General features: G+C 42.3%; 1 protein-coding gene across 1 annotated transcript in view; it reads right to left on the bottom strand.

Annotated features, from left to right (window-relative positions):
- The window catches only part of SORCS3 (sortilin related VPS10 domain containing receptor 3), a 601,251-nt gene that overhangs the window by 19,150 nt on the left and 563,089 nt on the right, over positions 1-19,012 (bottom strand). The window contains exons 18-20 of the mRNA XM_057531046.1: positions 16,249-16,420; positions 13,439-13,625; positions 7,330-7,463 (exon numbers count right to left, since the gene is read on the bottom strand). Of these exons, the coding sequence (XP_057387029.1) occupies positions 7,330-7,463; positions 13,439-13,625; positions 16,249-16,420 (493 nt within the window). The remainder of the gene's footprint in view (positions 1-7,329; positions 7,464-13,438; positions 13,626-16,248; positions 16,421-19,012) is intronic.

Below are 19,012 nucleotides of genomic sequence, written 5' to 3' on the forward strand. Positions count from 1 at the left end.
AGGATAGAGTAATGATGTATCCAGCTGGGGATGTGTAGAGTTTCCCTTTTAAAATGTGGGTATCGGCCAGTGTTCACACAGCACACCCGTGCACCTGGACCCTGCAGAGGCTCAGAGAGGCAGCTTTCAGACAGCGTCCCTCCTGCAAGACTGAAATTCCTTTCTAGCTCAGAATTGTCAACTGGGCCTCTGAAACAATCATTTGATTTCTTGGCTTTAATATGCTATTGCTCTATTTTATGACCAGGCCGATGGCTGGAGTTGGACAGGATTAGAGATATTGCCCTAAGCTTTCTGACACCCTTTCTTCTCTGCTTGCTAAATGAAAGAAAGAAGTGAGGATAGAAAGAGTTACACTCTTTTTCTCAACTAAGGGTAAACCCCAGAGCCCAAGCATGCTTCTCCATACTTATGGCTCCGTGTTGATACGCACCAGGGTGTGGCCTTATTAATTAAACAACAGATGAGGTACAAGTAGGTTCTGTGATGGAAATCAACTCCCATGGGCCAAGAGTGGCTGTTTAGTGTCCTGTGTTGAGAAGGAAGCTGAAGTCAAGTTGGGCTCAGCATGGCAACGTCAGCCACGGACAGAGGAAGAAGGTGTGTCACTGAGTTGCCATCTTTAGTAGAACAAGAACAGAGACTTGATACTCTGGCTCTGTTACTATTTTAATGAATGACCTCGGGTAAAATTTGTCCCCACTGTGTGCCTTAGGTCTTTATCTTTTAAATTAAAGGTTTGGGTTAGAAGTTGTGAGGACTCATTCAGGAATCAGAACACATAGGATTGATGACTGGCTTTTGGCAAATTTTCTAGTTCCTACTAGTCAACTCATGATGACTTACCTGTCAGAATACCTTCAACTGCTTCAGTACCTAGGTCATATTCTTTGGAAGGAGAATGAGATACCTCTATATCCCAAACACAATGGCTACATTTTCTTTAAAAATAATAATATCAAATATTATTGAGGATGTGGAGCAACCGGAACTCTCATACATTTTTGGTGGGAGGTACAATGGTGCAACGATGTAGGAAAAAGTTCACTTTTACAAGAAATTGCGATAATTTTTTCCAAAGTAGTTGTAACATTTTATATTTATGACTTAGAAATTGAAGTCCTGGGGATTTAGTCAAGATAAAAGAAAATATCCACAAACAAAAGAAAATGTTTATAGCAGTGCATTCATACTAGCCAAAAACTGAAAAGAACCTAGGAGAATTTATCAATAGGAAAATGAATAAACAAGTCATAGTATATGCATACAATAAACATAAAAGAACAAATATTGATATACACAACAGTATGGATAAGTCCCCAAACCATAAGAAATGAAAGAAGCCTTATATGAAAGAATTCACATGGTATGATTGCATTTAATGAAGTTCTAGAAAAGGCAAATCTAATTCATGATGAAAAAAATAGTGATTGGTTCTGGGGGTTGGGGTGGGAATTGACGAGGGGCATGAGAGAACTTTTGGGAGTGATGCTAATACTGTATATCTTGATAGGAGTTTGGGTTACAGGTATATGCCTTTGTTAGAACTCAGGAGCTACACAATTCAGATCTGTACATTTCATTGTTGATACATTTCTTACCCACCATGGGGGAAAAAGTATAAACAGATAAAGGACTCTAGGTAATGATTTGCCACCTAAAGCATTTAGGACAAAGCATGTAAGTGCCTGAAATAAATCAAAAATTTAAGATCGGTTGATGGCTGAATAGAGGGATGGACAGATAAATAGACATGATAAAACAAGCACAGTAGATGTTAATGATAGACTACAGATGGTGGGTATGTGAATGTTCACTTCAACTTTAGTTTGTGTTTGAAGTTTTTAATAATAAAATGTTAGGAGAGGAACAAAACAAAAGAGGAATAATTGATGTGGTGGTTTTTTGTTTGTTTTTTTGATCCCATGAATTGCTCTCTCTGACCATAACTATATCACATTGTCCTTCCATTTTGGTTACTGCCCTCAGCTATCTCTCATCTCTTCCCAGCTCTCAGCCCCAGGATACTTTTCTCCACTAATGGTTGTCTCTTCAGGGAATCTGCACGACTACCATGTCATCTTCTTCAGCTCTCAGGGGTCTACATGGCCCCTGCTCTCCTTTCTCTGCACACTCGTCTTATCTTAGGCTTGGGTGATGGTGCTCTGCCAGCCAATGACATCTCTTTCTGAGGGAGAGGAATTCCTCCTGTCCCAGCAGATTTGGTCTCCCCTCTATCTGGCTGCTTTCCTAGCAGATCCAGGAACCAAACAAGGATGCAAGTCTGCAGGACAAGGGAATGCCATCTGAGGTGGGAGGGAGCATGCCATCCCACCAGCCAGTCAGGGCTCTGAGCCACAGCAAACAAACTGTGTTGAATGTGAACCCTTGGCCCCCAGGTAACAGGCCCCAGGCTTCCACCCTAGGGAAATGGCAGAAGCTAATTTTGTTTTCCAAATTGCTTTTGTTTTTCATCAGCTGTTGTGACATCATGGCTGATTTCGCCTTCCTTGCAAAGCTGGAACACTCCACGGGATTCTTGAGTTCTTCACTGGCCACCCATGTCTAGTGCACAACACTAAATTAAATCAAGTATTTTAAGGTTCATTTACTAACTCTATTAGGCAAGCAGACACATTTATTAAGCCAGAACTCTGTTAATCTCAGCAGATTGGCCTTTTAGAGCCCCACAAATCCAACAGGCGGCCAGTTGACTTCTCCGTGTTTTGTCCAAGCTGCAGGGCCAGCCCACAGCAAGGCTCATGTCCTGCCTAGGCTGCAGGCTGCCTCCCTGCCCACAGAGGATCCCTCATGTGCAACAGGTCATGTATTATCCACTAAGCCCAGCAAGACATCAACGAAGCTCTGAGTAACTAGTTAGGAGATTCCCACGCGACCAATGGATCAGGGAGCTTCAGGGAAATGTTTGGATGCAGCCTACACCAGATTCCCAATACATGGTAAGTCAAGTTAATATCGAATATTATAAAATCCCCAGAATTTAAATGTATACCTTGATAAAACCTTCCATTCCTAAATTGGACAGACTATGTAATCACTACACTTGCCTCACTTAAAACCTTCAGCAGATTACATATGTGGAAAGTGCTTTACTTTATGAAGTGGAGAAGGCAAGATATATAATTGTGGATATGCTATGATGAGAACTACATGAGAGAAAAGTCTAAAATACACAAAAAGACCAAAAATAAATAAAGCAAATAGTACCTAAATATGTGTTATGACTACGGGAGTATTTTGAAAATTTATAGTTTTTGGGAAAAAAAATTCCCTCAAACACACACACACACACACACACACACACACACACACACACCCCTCTAAAAACTCTTCAAAAGTATCTCATTGTTGAAAATATCACTGTACATGAATCTGGTTCTATCTTCCACTATCCTATCCTAAGTCTAAGTTTCTATGACAAACTAAAACATATCCGGTTATGTCATTCAAAGCCATTTGTCATCTATCCTCCCCAGTTTTAGTTTTTTATGCAATTTCTCCCCAAATGAATCCCTCTTTCATAGTGTCTGTCTACACAGAACACAAACAGGCCCAAAGCCTTACCAGTGGGCACAAATCCCTTCCCCTCCTCTCTGGCCTCAATTCTACCACTCCTTCAATGCCAGCTTAGGACCAGCTTCATACACAACTTGCTCCAAGACCAAGAAGCCCTGCATCCATCAACCCCTAGGCTGCCTGGCTGGGCCAGTAATGTTACATTCCTATTACCATTCCTTACAGTATCTATTTTGGGATGTTAACCTCATCTTCTTGAATAGATTGTTTCTTAAGGGCAACAAATGGAATTTATACTGCTTTGTGTTCCTCATAAGATCTAGCACAAAATATAGGTTCTCAAGAAAGATCCACGGAGCTACTGATACAATTTCGCATCTCCCACTGATAGACTTGTAGGTATATGGGCCTATAGTTGGATTTCAGGAATGCTTGCTCTCTTCTCTTTATTCGTACATCATCACACTTGCTCACCGATCATTGTGTGTGTGTGCTCATCTTGCCTTCTCATCAGAATTGTAATCTCCTTAAAGATAGAGACAAGATTGTAAGTGCTCTTCTATTCCTAAGGGCACCAAGCAGAGTGTTGGCTATAAAGGTTTGTGGGGAATCAACTGATTCTTATTGGGAGGTTGATTTAATTCAACCACCTGGGCAAACCTGTCCAATCCAATTCACCTGGTCACAACACATAGAAACAGACACACACATACACATACACATACACAGGGGATAATTTCTCCTTCATCAGTGATGTTCTGATGATTAAATACCATATATGAAGAGCCTAGTGCAAGGCCAATGCTAGAAAGAAATGCTCAAAATTAGTATTAGCTCCTTTTACAGATCGGTTTGTTCATCAAAGGTAACCACATAGCTCGACACTCAGAGGACTCACCAAGACACCCAAAGACACTCATTCATTTGCCAGGAAAATACAATGCTCACTAGATCAATTTCTGGGCACCGTGGCCACACTGATGTGTTTCTGTCATGGTGCTAGCAAAAGCACTGCAAATGTACCTCTTTTAAATGGATGGAATAACGATGCTTGAAGGTGGGAGGGAAATCTCTAGAACCATGTCAGCTTTGCCACTGAGATGTAGATGCCATTGATGCCAAGGATGAGCACAACAGTGACTGGATGTGTTCTCAGCACTCAAATGCCATTCTTTGCTTAATCCTCAACGCAGTGTTAGAGTGTAGTAGCTACCAGTCTTATTCTGACATCACAGTGAACAAAACTAAGGCACAGAGAAATTACCTGATTTGACAAAAGGCATACAGCAAGGAGAATCTGAGCCTGGACCCCAACCCAGGTTTGTCTCATTTCAAAACCACTCTGTTCCAATGCCTCTAATGTACTATCATTCTCTTGGTTCTTTGGGAAGAAAAAACCAACTAGTAAGACCTTTGAGATCTTGGGTATTTGTACAGCACTTTATGCTCAAGTTTATAGATGGAAATTCCTAACCTAAGAAGTACTTCAGGTCATCCTCAATTAAAAAAATAAAACCATAATGCCATTCTGCAATTTTAAAATTTCCCTCTCATAATATAGATTAGATAGATAGATAGATAGAAAGAAAGATATTTCAAATAATAACTCAATGATGTTCATGGATTAGATATTAGTATCCTTGATTTAGAGAAAACAACACTGAGCTTCAGATCAGGTGACTTGTTCAAACTAACAGATAATTGTTAGAGAAATAGAAACTAGACTCTCCAATCACTTTGTCCACTTCTCTGTTGATCAAATGTTTATTAGACACTGTCTGGTACTTCAGGCCTTAGAATAAACACCCAAAGAAAAAAATGGTGCTATAGAGAAACACTGTCTTCGGTTCCTTGTGGGCTGTTGAGTAAATCATTGGGTTCATGACAGCCAAGAACTGCCCTCCCTACACACAGCTGTCTCCCAGTAAAGATCAACAGGTGAACAAACACTAACAGAAAAGAACTCCCTGGCTGGACAGCCCAAACCTCACATCCTCAGAGGTGAAATGAACTTAAAATCTTTCTCTTTCTGATGCTCTCCTCCCAGAAGATTTCCTCTTTTTCTTTCACCACGTTATGTCTGCTGGTGTTTGAAGCAGAATTTTAGGGTCTGTGACCTCCGAACAGAGTGATGCAGAGAAAGCATCCTGGGGCTGGGGGTACATGGTAGATGGGAGTTAGGAGACCTGGGTTTAGGTCTGGCTCGACAGCTAACCAGCTGTTTGACCGTAGGATGCTCATCTCACACAGGGAGCTTCACTTCTATAATATACTAAATGGGGAATCTCATTAACGAACCTCCTTACCTATTGTCTTGGTGAATAATAACACCAGAAATGCAAAAGCATCATAGTCTATACTAAGAACTTGAAAGTATACAGCACAGATGATGCAAACAGGAAATTGTCCCTTGGGTCCATAAATCTAATTCAGTCTTTTATCAAACCATCCTGTCAGTTTTTATACCAAAACAGAAAGCATCCATTTAGTGAGTAAACTAGTCTGTGCCAGGGAGATACATAGTATCTTACTTAGTTTTCACAAAAATCGAGATGATGTAGGCATTATTCTCTCCAGTTTGCTGTTGAGTGAATTAAATTTTAGGTCAAATCACTTGATTAAGCTCACATAACAAACATGTAGCAGTGCTAGAAACCTAACCCTTGTCTCTCTGACCCCAAGGTCTGTATTCTCTCAACTGCATCATGCTACCACCCTAGAAAAGAGCAGGATTTACAACACTGTAAATCAACTATCCTTCAATAAAATTTTTTTTTAATTTAAAATAAGAGCAGGGATGAATCATCTCCCACTCTTATCATGCAAGAGCTGAAGTTCTCTTTGGTCATCTCGTAACAAACAAACAAAACTGGCATTGTTCCATTCCTTTTTAAAAGGAATTACTACACCGGCAACTGAATATTTATTTCCCCTTTCTTTAGATATCCAGCATTTCTGAGTCTGATATATCTTTCATATCAATCACATCAAGAATGACTAAAGAAAATGCAAAGACAAAAACAGGAAGAGTGAAAAACATGAAGTCCTTAAGCTGAGGAACCCTCAGCCAAACTGCTCCCAGCTTCTGTTGTACAAGTGTGGTTACTCTTGAAAAAGCTTCAACATCACCAGTTGCCAGGAGTAGGGAGTATCTGCAAAGTCCAGAGTTTGGCCCTTAAGTCCCTTTCTTTGAGACTTGGCAACATCCAGAGTTTGGCCCTTAAGTCCCTTTCTTTGAGACTTGGCAACATCAGTACCATGCCTAAGAAGAAGAACATCAGTACCCGGCCCTAATAGAACACCTAGTAGGTCTTGCTAAAGATGCTTTACGTGCATTATTACCCCATTTGACTTTCACTGCCCTGCATTTAGATATCTAATTCACATTTCACAGATGGTGTCACTTAATTTCAGAGATGTTAAATGACTTTCTTCATATCACACAGCGGGTGAGTAGAAAGGCTGGGATTAGAACAAAAGGGAGCAACATCAATATTAGAAATATTGGTTAGAGGAGCAAGAACAACCAGGTTTGTGCAGATTCTCCGAGTACCCTTTCTTCCTCAGGATTATTTGAACTTTCCCTGTTATACCAATGAACTTGCTGTAGGAGGGTATGTCATATTCAATTACGTGGATTCATAGCTTCATTAAGTATCCCCTATTGCCCACATCCCCCCTGTGCCCCGCCCCCCCGCCCCCCCCCCCCCCCGCTGCAACATCAACACAGAAGTTGGAACATGGGAACGTTCAGTATAGACCTAAGCAGACACCAATCAGAAAGGGCCAAACCTTTGTACTATTGCCGAACCACCAGAAATAGGTAAGGGTCCCCAGCTGGCTGGGCCACACAACTGCACTGATGTTGACCTCCTTATTTCTTATGGCAACAAATGGAACTCGGAGATGAACGTGCTCCACGGGACCTAAGGAATAAGAAGAACAATGTCAATGTTTCTATTCCTGGAATGAACAAACAATCACACTCCCAGATTCTTAATCTTAACCTCTATTACCATCACCTATAAGAAAACAAGGATTGCAAACTCACAGATGTTGAGAAGTATGTGTGTGTGTGTGTGTGTGTGTGTGTGTGTGTGTGTGTGTGTGTGTGTGTATGAAATGAAGTACCGCGTATAATAGGGAACTCAAATCGGGCTTCAGATTTTTTCAGTGACATCTGAATTTAATTTCCATCCGATGAGCCCAACCTCGAATGCTTATGAACCTCCAGCCCAAGGACAAAGCTAGTTTACTGGACACTTAGTCAATAAATAGGAAGATAAAGAGTGGTCTCTTGCATTTCTGCCGATTAGCCTGTATCGTGATTGGGGGTCAGTGCATTGTATGGAGGGCTCCGCCAGGATCCTCAATTGTTAATTGGTCCCATCTTGTTCAACAACCGGCCATTGTGCCTGTCATCTGCAACACTCAGTGGGTGTCATTCAGCAGCTCGCAAGGCTGTTTTATAAAAAGGAAAAAGCCCATCTTCCTAAATTGAAGGAGAAATAAGTGCCAGGTTCCCAAATAATAATTTAAAAAGCTGCTTGCCAAAAGGTGACCAAGCTTCTATTTTTTTTCTTCCTCAGAAAACTGATGGAAGCAGTCTCAGGTTCTAAACTAGCAAGTAAGAGAATAGATTGGAACCCACCCTATGCATACTAAGTGAGGATTTTAATTTAATTCATTTCCAAAATAACGTGAGAAGAGGAAAACGCTGCTGGAAAATGTTAGTGTATCAGCATTGCCTTTGTGGATTAGATCGGTTATTTTTTAACTCTGTGGGATTTTCTCCCCCAACCTTACCCCTTTCTTTTTCCTTTGTGTTTTCTTTTTTTGCTACCTACTTCTTTTCCTCCTTTTCTTCCCTTCCTTATATCCTTCCTACTTAGCCAAATCCAATTAAAATCTTCTAATTATCTGTCCACACTAAGTCAGAGCACATTTTCCTGGTTTCCACCATGATAGTGTTGATGACTTAAAGTGACTAAAGGTCACAGCCGTAGCATGGATAGCTCCTGAGGGCCTTGAGTTCTTCTCATGGGTGGGACATTTTCCAGGCCACCCAGCCTTCACTATTGATGTCTTGGGTTATTTTGGAGACAGCTCAGTTTAAAGGGAAGAAAACAGATGGATACTTTTCACTTCTGCTCCTGTTTAATTTTAGCTGTATGACCTTTTCCTCTATCTTACAGAACCTTGACGCTACACAGACTGTTATGCTGTCCCCTGCCTTCCTTACAGTAATAAGAACATATGAAAGTGATGTGTGGATGTTAAAGGTATCATATAATTAATTATGTGCTGACACTGTTTCCACCACCACCACTACCACTACCACCACATCATCGCCGTTCCTGTGTATCATTGTGTAGAAGTCCCTCTTGGGAGAGTGGGCATTCTGAGTCTCACCGGGTACCTCCTATGTCGTAAGTAAATTTATATTGGGATAAAAGGTGTTTAGACAGGGACTGATGTTTGGGTGAGGAGATTAGCCAGACTGGCTTGCCACCTCCCAGATGGTATTTTCCTGAACAATCAACAAGTGAATCTGTGTATCTACAGCGTGAAAATATTCTTTGTCTACTGCTCTCTCACCTGACCCCAGACATACGGCCCCTCAAGATTTCTTTCAACAAATAACTTCAAACCTGTCACTTCAGATACACAATTGGCCGAAGGTTTAATTATTTTCAACGAGTAAATCTGTTTAATTATTTTGGTATGGTTTGACTGTTGGTGAGAATAAACACACGCACACACACACACACACACACACACGTGTGAGAAAATACCGCCTATTTTTCATTGCTTTACTTACTCATTTTTAGGAGTTTTTCTGGTTTATCTCTATTTGTTGTTTGTGTGTTACTGATCATGTGGAAGAGAATGAGGTAATGGGAAGGGGGCCCTGGCCAGGTCATGTCCTAAGAGGGAGATAAGGAATCTGGGTCTTATTTTAACACCTCAGAGTTGTCCTTCATGCCCAGATTCACATCCCTCATTCTTCTCCTGCTGGGAAAGGGGACCCTTTTATGCTCAAAGTCAATGCCTCTTTTTTTTTTTTAATTGAGGTATAGTTGATTTACAATATTGTGCTAGTTCCAGGTGTACAGCCAAGTGATTCGGTTATACACATATACATATATATAAATATTCTTTTTTTCAATTCTTTTCTACTATAGGTTATTACAAGATATTGAACATAGTTCCCTGTGCTATACGATAAATCCTTGCTGCTTATTTGTTTTACATACAGTGGTGTGTATCTGTTAATCCCATGTTCCTAATTTATCCCTCACCCTCTTCCCCTTTGGTAACTGTAAGTCTGTTTTCTATGTCTGTGAGTCTGTTTCTGCTCTGTAGATAAGCTCATTTGTACTGTTTTTTAGGTAACGCTGCTGTCTTATCTCTCCCCCTCAAAACGCATGGAGTCCATTCCCCTGGCCAGCTCATGGGAACCCTGGGCTTTTCCACAGTTCAGTGATGTCACTATGACTCGTGGCCCTGGACAGACTTCTCAGCTTTCGGTCACTCAGAGGCTTCAGGTCAACCAGGGCTTACATTGTTGGGTACTCTGATACCCCAAAATATAAAATGAGACCTCCTTCTCCCTAAATTCATGCCAAACACAAAAGGGGTGGGGCTTCCACGAATTAGAACACCATAAAGCACGGCCACATATATGCCAGCTTCAGGACAAGTACATTTGGGTAAATATAATCTCAAGGAACAACATCAAACAGCTTTTCAGGGCAAAGAACCTGAGCCAGAAGCTCCAGACTTCAATCTACAGATAAACCATGGATCGGGGAGAAGAGAGCTGAGGGATTCAGGAGGGAACATAGCAAACTCCTAAAATCCTCACTGTCAAAGAGTGCTTTTTTTTGATAAAAATCTAATAATCGTTGTGAGATTGGTTATTATGGGGGGCTAACAACTACCTTTGTTAACTAATGGCCCAAGATGAGGCCAAGAGCAGTTTCCACTATAATAACTGGCTGGTAAATGCAGCCATGATTGATTTGGAGGGAATTATGAGCACGATAAAAGTTTCAAGGGACATTTCCTCCTTCACACACATAACCCACAGTATAAACCTGTTCCCTGCTGTCGTGTTTTTTTGTCACTGAAATACATTGGTCACTGTGCCTAGCAGGCAAGGACCACTCTTGGCAGAATTAGGAACATGGGTGGGGCAGGTCGTTGGAAGAGAGGAAAGAAAATGTTTTTTCTTTGTCTTCATTTTTAAATGCAGCAGAAGTGTCAGGTAGAAAGTGAATAGGAAGTACTTAGTAGTTACTAGAGCAGGTAACATTCATCATGTGCCAGGCTGGGTACTAAGTGGCATTTTGCACACTGTGCAGAAAAACATTGATGTTGACCTGAGATCATCATCTTTAGAAAGACCTGTGGGCAAGATTGGCCCTCTGCTGGCATCTGGGAACTTGGCTCTGGGAGTGTTTCCAGTCAACAGTGAACTGATAAGAGTGGTTCACTCTGCCTAGACTGTTTTGTTTTGTTTTGTTTTACCAATGATAGGGTTTATTCTGAAAAAATGCTTTCCTCGGGGAGTCTGGAATTTTGGTATACCCTAGGCAGAGGATGGCTACTTGACCAATCCCCAATAAAAGCCACGGGCACTGAGTCTCCAATGAACTTCTCTGGTAAATAGCCCTTCATATGTGTTGCTACAACTCATTGCTGGAGGAATTATGCATGTTTTATGTGACTCCATGGGGAGAGGACTCTTGGAAGTTTGCACCTAGTTTCCTCCAGACTCTGTCCCACTGGCCTTTTTCCCTCTGCTGATCTCGACGTGTCTCCTTTCAGTGTAATAAATTATAGTCTGAAGTATGACTATATGCTGAGTCTTAATGAGTCCTTCCAGCAAATCACTAAACCTGGGAGGGGATGTCTTGAGGACCCCTGACACATACACATAATCCAATTTGATTCTCAGAGCCTCGCTATAATCTAAGTATTAAAGGCGAGGAATCAGGGGTTTGTAAAGACTAAGAAAGTTGACTGACAGTAGACATTTCACAAACAGATATGATCAGAATTCAAACACAGGTCTCCCTTGCTCTAAACTTGGCTCATAAAAACCTTGCCCAGGCTTCCCTGGTGGCGCAGTGGTTGAGAGTCTGCCTGCCAATGCAGGGGATACGGGTTCGAGCCCTGGTCTGGGAAGATCCCACATGCCGCGGAGCGACTGGGCCCGTGAGCCACAATTACTGAGCCTGCGCGTCTGGAGCCTGTGCTCCGCAGCAGGAGAGGCCGCGATAGTGAGAGGCCCGCGCGCCGCGATGAAGAGTGGCCCCCGCTTGCCGCAGCTAGAGAGAGCCCTCGCGCAGAAGCGAAGACCCAATACAGCCATAAATAAAATAAATAAATAAAATTAAAAAAAAAAAAAAAAACCTTGCCCACCACCCACCTGGGTTTCTGACCTGTTGCTTCTGACACAGAATTATTATTGTTGGTGTGGTGTGGTTATCTCCCCTGGGGCTATTGGTGGCCCATTTCTCACAGTACCTTCCCTCCCTCACCAGAATGTAAACTCCGCAAGGGCAGGGCCATCTCTGTATTGTTGCCTCTCAATGCCTAGCAGAAGGCCTTGCATATATTAAGAACTCAACAAATAGTCACTGAATAAATTAGTGAATGATTGGGTGTGTTATTTGTGTTTCCTATTTATTGTTACAAGATCCCCGTGAAGCAAGGTGTCAGTTAGAATTAAGGCATTTTGAAACTGAAGTTCAGAAGACCCAGAGGAGAAATCATTTATCTCATGGTCATGTAGTGTGGCATCTTTAAGGATATAACACATATAATCCAGGTCTTTCTCCATGCACTTCCCCCATCACTGCTGGTCCTTATGCTACTATTGTGACCAGAATGCTAGGAGACCAGCTAGGTCACTGTTTGCCAGGGACCTTTTAAGTGTAGGTTGCTTATATAGTAGTGTTTATACCTTTACTGAGTTAATTGAAAAGGTGCCCCTTGTTTTCACCTAGATTCTTTTAAACCATTTAATTTTCATCATATGTAGCATATTACCACCCAAACTATCGTGGAGTATATAAGTAAGAACCATAGACGTCCTTAGACCCATGAGTATCACTATAACGTATAGGAAACCAATAACAGCCCCTAACAACACTTCCTTGACCCAACATTCTAAAATCATATTAAGTTTCAGTTTATATGAGTCAAGTCCCAGGATAGCAAAGGCACAAAATACTTTCAGGACTAACACACAATTCTGGAACTTCAACTGTTGTTTTGGTTTGTGCCAAGCAACAGCCAATAGCCATGAAATACATTCTGGAACAACAAAAATATGGTGAGTTCTTATAATTATTCACACCTGGGATAAACTTGAAGTAACCTCGGATGTAGGAATTAAGTTATTTTGTGTGTTCAGTTCTACATTTAAAACAATCTGGGCGTGGGTTTCTTTAACCCTTCTTCGGCTCTTCCAACGGAGAGAACAATTTACTTTGATTTGTGCTCTCTTCACTCAGAGTAGCTTGAAAATGAACCTGTGGCTGCGAATCAGATGAGTTCCCTCTTTCTCTATTTCAGGAGTCTCCAAAGCAAAGGGAAGGGACTTTTACTTGAATGTGTTTGCATGTGCACACTTACTTACGTCAGAACAGAGTGAAGCTGAAAAGAGAGGCCAAGTGGTAATGTTATCCAAACTTTCAAAATAATCAGTCTACTTTAGTATTATGAAACTCAAACACAGATCAGGTCACATCTCAATCTTTTGATTGGGGTCATCATTTGGGGTAATAGTCACACCAAATCTTGCTCGGCTTGGAATCCCGGGAAGTCTGAACAAAGGGAGTTGTCAACTGGGAAGAAAGTAAGAGAGGCGATGGCTCATGCTACTTACAAACCACGTGCAGGAAGAGGACAGCTGTGTCTGAGCCCAGGTTGTTCTCCGCATAGGCTGTCACCTGGAAGATCCCCGCACTCTTGTACACGTGCTTGATGCCGTCCTCAATGGGACTGAAGTTAGCATAGGACACTGCAATCCCATCCCCAAAGTCAAGCTGGATGTTTGTCCTTTGGAGATCACCCTGAAAGGTAGAATAGCAGTTGGCCTGGGCCCATTCACATGGTCCAGCCTGACTCCTATTTGATACTTGGTCCTGTGCCTTCAGCATCACCCTCTGAGGCCCTAATCTCTCCCAGAGGGCTGAAACACCCTCGACACAATCATCAGACTCTCTCTACTGGGCACTATGAACAGGTACTATTAGGACCTATTGCCCCTGTATGCCCAAGCTTGGGGCAGCCTGATTTGGTTGACACTGGCAATTGTGGATAAGGTAGAGCCTCTATGAAGCTATGAACTGGGGAAGCCAAGGGCTTCCCTGGCTCCCTCATACACATTGTTTAATAATTTCTCTCCTGTGTCGTCCTCCTCATCATCGTCGTAGTAGTATTAGTAACAGCTAATACTGATGAAGTTTCTTTTCAGTTCTAAGCAATTAATCCCCTCACAACTCTATAATGTAGAGTGTATTACTGGACCCATTTCTAAAATGGGGACAAAAATAAATTAAGTAATTAGATCAAAGTCTTTGCAGCCAATACTGGAAGAGCCAAGTTTTGAACCCAGGCAGTCTGGTGTCAATACTCTCAACCACCATGCTATAATTGTCCCATTTTTTAGAATTTATTATTAGGTTCCAAGCATTATGCTAATCACATATTATATAATACCATCTTTAAAGTAACTCTATGAGATAGGATGATTATTTCCATTCTACAGATGAATACTGCATACCAGCTGAAACTAGACCTGTGCTCTGTTGACCTTGGGTTTCCCTAAACCTGCCTAAGCTCCCTCTTCCCTAAAGCCTTTTTTAAAAAAAAATTATTTATTTATTTATTTATTTATTTATGGCTGTGTTGGGTCTTCGTTTCTGTGTGAGGGCTTTCTCTAGTTGCGGCGAGCGGGGGCCACTCTTCATCGCAGTGCGCGGGCCTCTCACTATCGCGGCCTCTCTTGTTGCGGAGCACAGGCTCCAGACGCGCAGGCTCAGTAATTGTGGCTTACGGGCCTAGGTGCTCCGCGGCATGTGGGATCTTCCCAGACCAGGGCTCGAACCCGTGTCCCCTGCATTGGCAGGCAGATTCTCAACCACTGCGCCACCAGGGAAGCCCGTAAAGTCTTTTTTGACCATCTCAGCTCACAGATATTTCTGCCTCTTGGGACGCTAAGAGCCCCCGGGTGCTGCCTGAGGAGGTGATGGCAGTGGTTCAGTTGAGTGCATCTTACCATCCCAAGTTGATCCTTAGCTTATTAAGGGCTGATATTGAACCCCATCCTTTCTTGTCCTTCTCTCCACTATATTGGGCCAACACTCTGGATAAATTCAATTGAACCTGACCATCAGATAAGGATCCTGGATGAAAAAGAAGAGTCGGGTCTCTCTACTTATTAACAAAGATGGTTGATGGAATAAAAAGAGAAATACATCATTCTGGAATTATCTGCCCAGTGAATGTGCATTCATCACAGTTTGACTTTCTGTCTCTTCCCCCGTGGCAACCCAGATGTGAGTAAAATATTGATAGGTGCTACCTTGCCCCCCACACAATGTCAACTACCCTTGAGTTTATGAATATAAATTAAAGTGGAAATGAACTGAAGGCAATTCAAATGGATAAGATCATGGCTCTTCACATCTATTCAAGAGAAGTTTTTATAGAGCTGGTCCTGGAAACTCCCTAGTGGGAATGTGATAATCACCTCCTCTGAATATTAAATTTCTTTAATTCAAGCACCCAGTGTGTATGAAGCCTAAAGAATCTGTCAGTCCAGGATAAGGAACCCTCACCGTCCTGTCCAGTGTGAGCCAGACTTTAAAGGTCTCTAAAGTATTCAGAGTTAGGGGAAAAACTCCTGGCCTGCTTTGGTCTCCTTCCAAGCTCTCAAGAGCACACAGTAATTTGCATTTAAATTTAGATGGCTTTGTAAATCAGGCAAGTTTTCTTGCCCCAGCACCTCAGAAAGGAGTGCCTGAAAAATTCCCTGGTTTGGAAACAAATGAAACAACTCATATAGGAAGCAAGAAGCATACAGCAGAGCTATTTCTACCCTGGAATGAACGAACGCAGTCTGATTTTACTGCCCAGATTGCAGAAGACCTAAAAAGTGAACCAATGGAGCAGGTAGCTGATGGAAAACCAACTCATATGACATTCTTTATAAAAATAAGTTTAAAGGGTTAGGATCACTTTCCCCCACCCTCACACTCATACTTTCAAGACCCTTTGAAAGCCTTGTGGGCTTTTCTAATCAGTGGGATTAAAGGTTAAAAAAAAAAAAAAGGAAAAAAATGTGAATTCCCTTCTTCCAGCAAAGTTTACAGTATACAGTCTAATGATAATAAACATTCCTCCAAAGATGCAGACCCTAAAGGGATACCTCAAAGAATATATTCAAATCTGCACCTGCCCAGAGACAAGGGGGCACCACTTCTGTATTGTGGAATGAAGGGAACAGGGTCCCTAAATATCCCAAGACCTCTTTCACCCCTTCCATCTTCTCCCAGGAGTCTTCACTTCTCACCACTGACTTTGTTACAAGGACTGGTGGGAAAGCGTGACCTTTCTTCTCTTCCCACCTGGAAATGGGCAATGACCTGCTTGTAAGTTCTGACCTCAGAGACGCAAGAGGGTCTCCCCTACCTCCTCCATGAGGATGATGAAGGTCGCATTGTGCCCCTGCTCTGCCACCAGGCGCCCATCGGTCGTCACCACGTGGAGGCCGTGAGGGGCTTTTCCGGGGCATATCTGGGCCTTGGCGGTGTACTTCTCCCTCAGTCCATCTGTGCAGTTGTTGGACACGATCCGCCGGTACCTGAGAGGTATTGACCATCGTCAGTGGTGGGGTTTGTGCCAGTGTGTGCACCCTCGCAGAAGCAAGTATGGCAGAGCGTGCAGGAGAACAAGAGTGAGACAGAGATTCCGCACAGCTGCATCTAAAGACTGAGTCCCAAAGACAGCAGCCATTTAGGATGCTAAGCAAACGCTGAGAAACCGCTATCCCTCCATCTCAGGAAGAGCAGCTCCTTAAACGTTATTATCGATCCTACCTGGTGAAACGCAGATCGGATCAGTGTCTAAACCAGGCAAGAAAAATCAATGTCTGACCCACACATGATACAGGAGGAGACAGACCCACTGGACTAGGGAAGCAAGGAAAGCAGGTGCTTCTCTCCGTGATGGAGAGACTTGTGCCTACCTCCCTGAGGCCAGAAAGCCGCTAGAAGATCAGCCTTCTTCTAACTGTGACTACTCAGGAAGCCTCTTCCGGTCTTCCCTCTACCCCCAGGACATCATCCCATCCCCTAATACCTAACAGCCCTTACTCTGGAGCCACTGGGCTCTTCTACAGCACATCTTCTCTCCTTGTTAATATTTCATTTCGCACTCATCACCAATGCCAGACTAGAAGCACAAGTCTGAAACTCCTATTTGATCCTGCTGTGGTAAAACTGCCTCAGAGAAGAAGCTTGCATGGGAAAACCTCCCGGTAAACGCGGTGACCTTCTAGGTTAAGGGCATCTTTGCGCACAGTGATGACATGACATCTCGCTTGACCAGTGACCCCAGCACGTGAAGCCGAGAGCTTGCCCACAGCCCTGACCTGCACGACAGACTTTATTCCCAGGCACAACACTGTCCGTAAGGCTGCACAAAATCAATGCTCTGGTAAAACCACATAACATAAATGCACCACAGACACCACCACCACCACCACCATCATCACCATCATCACCAATCTTCTTTCACCCTGCGTGTCAGGAGTAATCAACCAGTCCATCCATGTTGCCTTTTTCTGGTGGCCTTGAAAGCAGGTGAAAGCAAGTTCCTTGGGAGTGATACTAGTCCTCCACCACCCCTGATATTTCCTCTCCCCCTGCCCCTCACATACTGCTGAATTACCAGCCCCACATCTCCATCCAGAGATCTCAGGAGGATGTCAAGCAAATGCTATATGTAGTTATTGCCTCATATGCAATTATAATATATCCTCTTATAGATATATCAATATATTATTTTTAATTGTCAACTGAATTCATAATGGTTCTAGTGCTGCTCTGCTCTGTCCAATAAGCTAGCCACTTTCCACCTGTGGTTACTGAGAACTTGGTTAGTGGTGTGTGTTGAAATGATAATATTTTGGACATACTGAGTTAAATAAAATATATTATCAAAATTAATTTCACCTTCTTAAAAAAACTTTTTCAGTGTGGCTATTTTTAAATGTTAAATTACATATGTGGCTCGTATTATAGTTCTTTTGGTCAGCACCGGTCTATATAATCAAACTTTTCTAACCTATACCTTCTTGCTGAGCTTTAGTCATTTAGAAGATATTGAGTTTTACCTATGATAGATATTTTGGTGGGTATCATGTCCTAATGCACACTTGATATCACCCAACTCTTCAGCCTCAACTGGCCAGCTGCTTGACGATTTGTACTATAAGCCAACATTTAAGCAACCTGGAGATTCACCTGTAGTGAATCTTTTGAAAAAAATGAATAGTTTTTCCCTTTCATATTCTTGATTTATTTGATGGCTACTTGGGGTTTTGGTACACCTAACTTGCTTAAACTTGGGTCTACCTACACATGTCACAGGATCATATGAGAAGTCCTAATGCAATTATCTTCCAGCTATGTCCAGGTATGTTCTGGTTGGGAATTTGGTGGCGTAGCTGATCTTCTGTGCCCATTATATTCCTCTTCCTCAAACTTCCTAGCACTTTAGTCTCTGACACCACATGTCTTGAAGTTTCATGCTGCTGGATCTGTAGTTTGAGTGGCTTAAATCCCTAAGACCATTCACCTAAAATAAAATGACATCAACAGTGCTTAAACCTCAGCTCAGATCCCAGGAATAGCTCCCTAAGAACCAAATTTTTGGCTAAAAAATGTATGTTTCTCAGAGTATCTCAGACCACTCAATATATCTCTTCCATCATGTTTTTTCTTCCTCTGTAGACATCAGTTGGGTAGATAGTACCCCTACCACTATTTTACAACCAAGTAAGGTAAAAGTACTGAGCTGGTGAGTAACTTGTCTGAGATGTTAGAAGATCCATTGGAAGAGCTGAGACTGAATTCCAGAGCACTTTAGTCCCTTGCTACTCAAAGATTAGTGCTAGGACCAGCAATGCTGACATTGCGTGGGAGCTTGTTGAAATGAAGAATCTCAATGCCACTCTAGATCTCCTAAATCAGAAGCTGTATTTTAACAAGATCCCCAGGTGATTCACAGCACATTAAATTTTAAAAAGCACTGTCTCAGACCACCAATCCACTTCCCAAATCTGTTCGAGGTCATAGGAGTGGCAAAGGAAAGGGGAAGACAACAGATCCCCAAGGAAAATTTTTTCAAGCATCTGAGTGAGTAAGTAATAAGTGAACAAAGAGAGAAACAT

The sequence above is a fragment of the Balaenoptera acutorostrata genome, chromosome 16, assembly GCF_949987535.1.
Source record: "Balaenoptera acutorostrata chromosome 16, mBalAcu1.1, whole genome shotgun sequence".
Taxonomy (NCBI): Eukaryota; Metazoa; Chordata; class Mammalia; order Artiodactyla; family Balaenopteridae; genus Balaenoptera; species Balaenoptera acutorostrata.